Source organism: Ictalurus punctatus, chromosome 6, assembly GCF_001660625.3.
Source record: "Ictalurus punctatus breed USDA103 chromosome 6, Coco_2.0, whole genome shotgun sequence".
Classification (NCBI taxonomy): domain Eukaryota; kingdom Metazoa; phylum Chordata; class Actinopteri; order Siluriformes; family Ictaluridae; genus Ictalurus; species Ictalurus punctatus.
The window spans coordinates 2678923-2687519 of NC_030421.2; the positions used below are offsets into that span (position 1 = coordinate 2678923).

At 41.1% G+C, this 8597-nt stretch overlaps 1 protein-coding gene across 1 annotated transcript; it reads right to left on the reverse strand.

The window, feature by feature from the left end:
- Window positions 1–756: 756 nt before the first annotated feature.
- Window positions 757–2854, reverse strand: LOC108266822 (GATA zinc finger domain-containing protein 14). Its single transcript, XM_053680886.1, has 3 exons — window positions 2602–2854; window positions 2295–2317; window positions 757–2050 (listed from the first exon to the last, which is right to left on the reverse strand). Exons 1-3 carry the CDS (start codon window positions 2664–2666, stop codon window positions 1110–1112), a joined length of 1029 nt encoding a protein of 342 aa, XP_053536861.1. The 5' UTR covers window positions 2667–2854; the 3' UTR covers window positions 757–1109.
- Between the last annotated feature and the right edge of the window lie 5743 nt (window positions 2855–8597).

Below are 8597 nucleotides of genomic sequence, written 5' to 3' on the forward strand. Positions count from 1 at the left end.
GCGGGAAGTAAGGTTGTGACAACGGAGGAGAAATGTGAGGGGGAAAGGAAGCGAAGATTGCGATGAAAAGAGATAGAGGATGGAGACAGTGAAGGGGGTGAGGGGAGAGAAATAGAGAACTGGATAAAGAAATGGTCAGAGGTGTGGAGAGGAGTAATGAAAAGATTGTGTGTGGTTCAATTACGTGTGAGGATGAGGTCGAGCTGTTGCCGGCTTTGTGGGTTGCTAGTGTGGTGAACTGGTGAACTGCTTGAGGTCAATTGTGGTTAGGAGAGCAAGAAAGTCAGCTGCATGTGGCTTGTCTAGATGAATTTTGAAGTCACCAAGGACCATAAGGGGAGTTTCATCATCTGGGATGGTGGACAGTAGCATGTCAAATTCATCGATCAACTTCCCCAGTTGACCTAGAGGACGGTAAACAACCAGAAAGTGCATTTTGGCAGGGTCAGTGACTTTAACAGCATGAAAATCAAAGGAAGTGTAGGAGCAAGAAGGAGAAAGAAAGGTAAATTTCTATGTTTTTTAATGTATTGAAATGATCTATGTTTATCACCCATAAATTACTTTCTGCTTCATCAGTATACATTTTTTAAACATGGCTCTTCGTATGTAGAACTTTCAGCACACATCTACTGACATCTTTTGAAGTTAAGTTGCCATCTGAATACAGCCTGAATATAGCCTGAAGTCAAAAACTTTTGGCATGCTAAATGGAATAAATATTCAATAAAAAAAAATACAATAGGACACTCACTGATGTTTATTTTAGTTTATTCATCAGCCACAAAGTGCACAGGTGGTTGTCAATGTTTACAGACAGTGCTGACAGAGACATAATAGCCTTGTTGTTTGGATACAGCTATTTAAAATAACACAACGCACATTGGCCAAAAAAAGACCTAGCTTCATTTGCAGTTTTTAGAATCAAACTTTTCTTTTTTTAACTTTTTTTTTTAAATTATTCAGAAGATGGAAGGTTGGTGGTCTTCCTATAGAGGTGGTGTTATCTTCTTTCTGTCGCTCACACATGATGGTCACAGCCAAGCAGCTCCTTGACCACGTTCTTCTTCACAGGCAGGATCATTGTTTGTGTGGTCGGGGCTGTTGTTTTAATAGTCTGGGCCGTTGTTTGCATGGTCGGGGCCATTGTTTGCGTGGTCGGGGCCATTGTTTTTATGGCCTGCGCCATTGTTTTTCTGGTTGGGGCCATTGTTTTTCTGGTGTTGGCCATTGTTTGCGTGGTCGGGGCCGTTGTTTGCGTGGTCGGGGCCGTTGTTTTTATGGCCTGGGCCATTGTTTTTCTGGTTGGGGCCATTGTTTGCGTGGTCGCGGCCGTTGTTTGCGTGGTCGGGGCCGTTGTTTTTATGGCCGGGGCCATTGTTTATGTGGTCTGGGCCATTGTTTTTCTGGTTATGGCCGTTGTTTGCGTTATCGGGGCCATTGCTTTCGTGGTGTGGGCCGCCGTTTTTCTGGTTATGGCCGTTGTTTGCGTGGTCGGGGCCATTGTTTTCGTGGTCTGGGCCGTTGTTTTTCTGGTTGGGGCCATTGTTTCCGTGGTCGGGGCCATTGTTTTTCTGGTTAGGGCCATTGTTTGCGTGGTCGGAGCCATTGTTTTCGTGGTCGGGGCCGTTGTTTGCATGGCCGGGGCCGTTGTTTGCATGGCATGGGCCGTTGTTTTTATGGCTTGCACCGTTGTTTGTGTGGTCGGGGCCGTTGTTTGTGTGGTCGGTGCCGTTATTTTTGTGGTCGGGGCCGTTGTTTGCATGATCGGGGCCGTTGTTTTTATGGCAGGGGCCATTGTTTTTCTGGTTACGGCCGTTGTTTGCGTGGTCGGGGCCATTGTTTTCGTGGTCTGGGCCGTTGTTTTTCTGGTTGGGGCCATTGTTTGCGTGGTCTGGGCCGTTGTTTTTCTGGTTGGGGCCATTGTTTTCGTGGTCTGGGCCGTTGTTTTTCTGGTTGGGGCCATTGTTTGCGTGGTCGGGGCCATTGTTTGCATGGTCGGAGTGGGCGTCGTCATTAGAATGGTCACTAGCCCCAATTACCTTTTCACCTGAATCAAACAACCGTCTCTTATTAAATATATACATAAATATAAATATATAAGTAAAACAACATCTTGCATATTTTAAAGCAGTTTGGTAGCATATTTTATAGCAATGCCTGTTTGTTGCATTGGTGTTTGTACAATTAGAGTCTGTATGTAAACATAATTTCTACTGTAAAGCATGCTGAGACTAACAAATACGTTTCAGAACGTTTCTCTGTGTGGCTGACTTGCTCAGACATTAACTCACCTTTAACATCGTCATGGTGATGCCTGGGCACCAAGGATCAGAAAAAAAGGGAGAAGTTAAAATATATTGTTGTGTTTTTCATAATTAATAAGTGTGTTAAATTTGAAAACTCTGGTTTTTATGCCAGTGTTTAATTCAGGGACTATGACAGGCATAAGCAGAAATTCAAAACATAGATATGAACAGAAGAATAATGCTGCAGATACAGATATTAATGGAATAAAAAAACAAATTGTCTGGCAAAAATATGAAGAGAGATTCACATAGATGAGTTGAAGTTCTGAAGTGTACAGAAAGTAGTACTCACGAGGGAGCTGCCAGGCAGAGGAAGAGAGCCAGGCAGATCGTGAAGGTCTGGATCAGTAGCCTCATGGTTAAGAAGATCCTCTGGTTCCACTGCAGACACAGCTCAGTTGAAGGATGTACTAAAGAACCTGCTACCCTCCATCTTTTATAGCCAGCGTGAGAGAGGGCTGTCAGATGAGCAACTGTTTGCACTAATAAAACAGATGCCCACAGTTTGCACAGGGAGAACAAATCTGGGGAACACCCGGACTGATGTTCACCCCACATTCAGAAGTTGGTCAAGGTACACTGGATAGAAGGAGGGGCAACATCATGAATTGAGCAATATACGGTTACTGATGAGATACGCATAACATCAAATTTAAAAATTGATGCAACTCCATAAGTTATTATCAGTATACACTGCCATTTACAAGTTATATACAGGTATAAACAATATTATTTTTTGTTTTTGAACAATGGGAGTTTTTGTTTTATTACAGTTTCATCATTAACAGGCCAAACAAAATGATACAGTCTGGCAATTAGTACTGCTGAAAAACATAAATATGCTGTGTGCTACAAGAACCTAATTAGAGTGTGTGGTGTACATTTTGACAAACACCAGTAGACTCATCCTCTCAGGTTTAAAAGTTTATTGCAGACCATACAGTAATAGAAGAATTAGAGTGCTCCTGCACGCTACTCTGCATCCATGATGTATATACCAAATGTGCCGGTGTAGGTCTGCACGTCTGTCACTTTCAATAAGGAAGCTAAAATCGTTAGTCTAATGGTCCTAACTTACTTTGTGCTTACAAGGTTTTAGCAGACATGTCTAAAGATAATCACATGTTTGTGTCAGCACAAAGTTTGTGTTTGTGTTCAGCATGAGGTGAAAAAGAGTTCAGTGTAAGCTCAGAATATTCTGTTCTTTCTAGGCTAGATAACGCGACCCTACATGGCCCGATACACAAGGACAGGAATTATGGAGCCAAATGTCCTCAAGGAAAACTGGAATGTTTACTCAAATACATAAATTGACTAAAAACATATCACAATGACAATACTTGAATTTTTCTGCTCAGAAATTTGGCACAAATCAAAAAGAAAAAAAAAACATATGTGTGCTTTAATTAGTTTCCTCTGCAATTCATTGGGTTTGTATATTTTGATTGAAAACAAAATTCCAGCATTCAAAATGTAATGCACACATATTCACCTTCCTAAAATATGGTTCCAAAATATTCAGTTGTTAAAATACCATTGTCATTATTCATCATTTAATATTTCGACACATTATTTTTCAACCTCACAAATTCAGGCTGCAAAAATTCCGGTCTTAAAATTCAGGTCTTAAAATTCGGGTATTAAAATTCAAGTCTTCACATCTGGGTCTCACAGGAAGAACAATGGATTGCCGATACTATTGTAACACGCTGCTCAGAACCTGCTCAAAGCGTTTGTGCTTGTGGTGTGGATTGGGCCAATACTGAAACAGAAGATAAAGCAAGGGGTAAGTTAAGCTATTATTTATTTATCAACAGCGCAATACGATATTTTATTATACTGTTGAATTACTTCACATTTATCCTTTCGAAAAAATGGTAGCCATTCATTGTAGCGAAGTTTTGTTAGCTTTTTGTGACAAGCCAGCTAACGTTAGCTAACGACGTTATATTTTGAACACCTGCACGAAGTCAATCGCTTGGCTAGCTACATACTTAACGGTTTTGGCTTCCTTACTGAACGTAGCAGACGTGCAGACATACACCGGCACCTTTGGTACATATATCATGGATGCAGAGAAGCGTGCCAGAGCGCGCTAATTCTTCTATTACTGCAATAAACTTTTAAACCTGAGAGGACGAGTCTACTGGTGTTTGTCAAAATGTCCACCACACACTCAAATTAGGTTCTTGTAGCACACAACATATTTACGTTTTTCAGCATTACTAGCATTTTCTGTGAATCTTTCATCTATGGGCTTAACAGGTTAACCCTCCAAGTGCAATTGTCTTCACTAAGACACTCGTTCAGAACCCTGTTAAGATGTGAAATCAAGCCATTAATAAGCGCCACAAAGCTTTGAGTTTCCTTATTTAATTGCCAGACTGTATCATTTTGTTTGGCCTGTTAATGATGAAACAGTAATAAAACAAAAACTCCCATTGTTCAAAAACTACAAATAATACTGATATTGCTAGCTTTACTGGTAGTCATCAGGGAAATGCTGAGTCTGTAGCTTCCATGCGTGAAAATGTCATGGTATGACACTACCTTAAAAGTACATTGAAATCCCCAGGTTCCCAGACAGTTAGGCCATTTTATGGAGTTAAAGGAAAAGTGACAATGGACTTAACTTTAGCATTCAGTGGGCGAACAGTACCATGTCCAACCTGTTTACCGAGGTAGGTTACGGTGGCATGACCAAACTCACATTTTGTGAGGTTCAGAGTAAGAGAGGCTGTCTGGAAATGAGCAAACACACGGGTTAAAACACAAATATGACTATCCCAGGTGTCTGTAAAAACGACCACATCGTCGAGGTAGGATTCACAGTCCTCTACATCTCCCAATAACTGGTCCATTAGCCACTGAACTGTAGCTGGAGCATTTTTCAGACCAAAAGCCATGACTGTATATTGGAGGAACCTGTCTGGTGTAGCAAAAGCAGAAATCTCAGATGCACGTGGGGTGAGTGGAATCTGCCAGTAACCCTTTAGAAGGTCCAGTTTTGTGACAAACGTTGCATTTCCGATTCAGTCAACACAATGTTCCATTCTTCGGAGGGGAAACGAGTTTGGTTAAAACATTGACTTTTCTATAATCTGTGCAGAACCTATAGCCTTTGTCAGGCTTTGGAACTAGTAGGCAGGGCGAGCACCAGGGACTACAGCTAGGCACAGCAAGACAATTCTCAAGCAAGAAGTCTGTTTCTTCTGTCATAATGGCACAGTAGTTATATCATACACTTTCTGTCAAACTGTCAATCAAAGTAGCGTGTTTGATAATTTATGGCCCCTCTCTTTCCCTGACTGACAGGTCTGTAGGTACACTTTAATTTATGACAGGTCTGGGGGGTAACCCTATCCACTGTATCAGTGGGTCACTCTGGCTAATTTGTGTCTGGTAGTGGTGGAGAGGGGTGTGTGGGGGGAATAGTCCCCCTCCCAACAAAAGGTGTTTATGTTAATGAGTCTGTTTTTTTGGTTTGGGTGAAATACGTCTGAAAAGAAATAATGTTTTAATATGGGCATGTGTTTGTGTTACTGTGTGGGGTTATTCCGTTTGTGTAAACACATTGTTAGAAAAGCATTATGATTGAAATGTGTACATATATGAGTAGAATATTTTTGGTTTGTGAAATACAGGGAAACAAATCTTGATTATGTTTAGGGAGGCTGGTCTGCGTTTGAATAAAAAAGTTTAGGAGGTAAAGCGTTTTTTAAAAAAAAAAAAAAAAAAAAAGAATCTGTTTAAAAGAAGCGCGTGAATTACATACCTTCTAAAACATAAACCTTTAGGAACTAAAAAAATTCAAAGAGTTGTTTAAAAAGAATAAGGCGTATTACATGACTTCTAAACAAAGATCCTTACGAGGTAAAAATGTTAAAGTGCTGGCTAAAAGAATCTCCGTAATGTTTTAAACTAGGAGATAAGGTTTCTAGTTGTTTTTTTCTAGAGGTGCATTCCATTCGCTGTGTGAAACGATAATGAAAGTTAAACCGAACCCACGTCACTCTCTCGCTAAACCCCGCCCACACATAAGTGTTTTCAGACACGCCTCTCTCTCTCTCTCTCTCTCTCTCTCTCTCTCTCTCTCTCTCTCTCTCTAAACATGCCCATACAAGTGTTTTCATCGTAGACAGTACGTTCTGTCAAGCTGTCAATCGTAGAGGTAGAAGTAGTAGGGCTAATTTATGGTTTGTGTTTTTCCTGACCGACAGTTCTGTAGTTACACCTAATTTATGGCCAGGGGTGGTAGGGGTGGTGGGGGTAACCCTATCCACTGCATCAGTGGGTCATTTTGGCACCTGTATGTCTGGGTTGTGTCCTTCCTTTCCTGGGGGTGTGTGTTTTGTGTACTGTGGGGGATCTCCCCCAACAAACGTGTTTATGTTAATGACACTGTTGTGAAACGTGTTTCTCCCTGAATGAATCACACACAATGTATATATGTATACCTTTTTGTGGTATAAGAGAATGTTTCTTTCTGAAATTACTTTTGTGGTATTGTTTTATTTTGAAGCTTGAGGATGGTTTGGGTGAAATATGTCTGAAAAGAATATCAATGTGTAATATGGGCGTGTGTTTTTGCTACTGTGTGGGTTATTTCGTTTGTGTAAACACATTGTTAGAAAAGCATGATGGCTGAATGTGAATATATATGAGCAGAATGTTTGCTTGTGAAATAAATGAAAACAACTGTCGATTACGTGTTTGGGAGAACGGCGTGACTTTGAATAAACATTTACTGAAATTAAACCCCTGAAACAGATAAAACATCGATATGGCCAAAGAAATGTAAAAAATGTTTTTTACATACCTTCTAAACATAAACCTTTAGGAGGTAAAACGTTTAAAAGTGCTGTTTAAAAGAATCGTGCGTTTTGTTTCAACTATAAACAAGATTTTGGAAAATGGTTCGCCAACGAGGATACTTACACACAACTGTCGCTAAATACATACGATTTTGTCTATGCTTTGACATCCCATGTCCCTGCTGGCTGATAGTCAAGTCGTGTACATTTAGGCCCTCTGTAACACTGTTTGATCTGAATGTGCTATCTTTCTTGGCAGTTGTCTGTCTGTGTGTGAGAGAGACGTGTGATTTCCGGTGTTTTTGCTGACCAGAATGCTTACAAATGTGTTTATGTTAACGAATTAAGGAGAGAGTCGTGCGTCTCAGTGCTTAAATAATGGTTAAGAAGTTGTAGTTAAAACACAGAAGAATCTCTGCAACTTTCTGTTACAATGTCTGCTCCGAGAAATCCTAATACCCCTAGAGGAATGCTGTGTATTTCACCAACACACACCCCCAGGAAAGGAAGGACACAACCCAGATACAGGTGCCAAAATGACCCACTGATACAGTGGATAAGGTTACCCCCACCACCCCTACCACCCCTGGTCATAAATTAGGTGTACCTACAGAACTGTCGGTCAGGAAAAACACAAACCATAAATTAGCCCTACTACTTCTACCTCTACGATTGACAGCTTGACAGAACGTACTGTCTACGATGAAAACACTTGTATGGGCATGTTTAGAGAGGGGGGGGGTGTCTGAAAACACTTGTGTGGGCGGGGTTTAGCGAGAGAGTGAGGTGGGTTCGGCATCGCTCAAACTGCTCTAACAGCCGACAAATGGTAAACTGATCCAGGTTAAATTTAGTAGCCATATCTTATAACCTGTATACACACACACACACACACACACACACACACACACACACCACAAAGACAAAACCGGCGGACAAACGCACCGAAAGAGAAACGGGACGAAACAAGAAAAGAAAACAAAAATACACCTTTTCAATAATTTTAATACACATCTTCCCTCACTAACCCAAAGCCAGGAGAAAAGAAGAATCAACACAAATGACTTCCTACAAACCACTCTTAACCGTGCACTATTTACAGAGGTGACTATTCGTGTGTTAATTAACAAAATAATATATACACAAGTGTGTCACACGAATCGTAATGGGGCAGAGCATAAACAAAATCAAATCAGGCATAGGGTCATACACAGGTGAAAAGAACTTCTGTGTACACAATGCAATGGCAAAAATCTTCCCTGGGATGGAGACTGACGAGGCTTAAGTATACTTCCGGAAACGTGCAGGCAACCAATCATGTTGCACATGGCCGGAGCAGGCGTGGACAAGACGTGATCATCCACTAGCAAGCTGGAACGTGTGCATGGAGTAGGCGGGGCCTATAGAAGGGGGAGGTGACAAAAGAAACCCATCCCACCACTGACATAGACACACAAATGGCACATAGAACAAA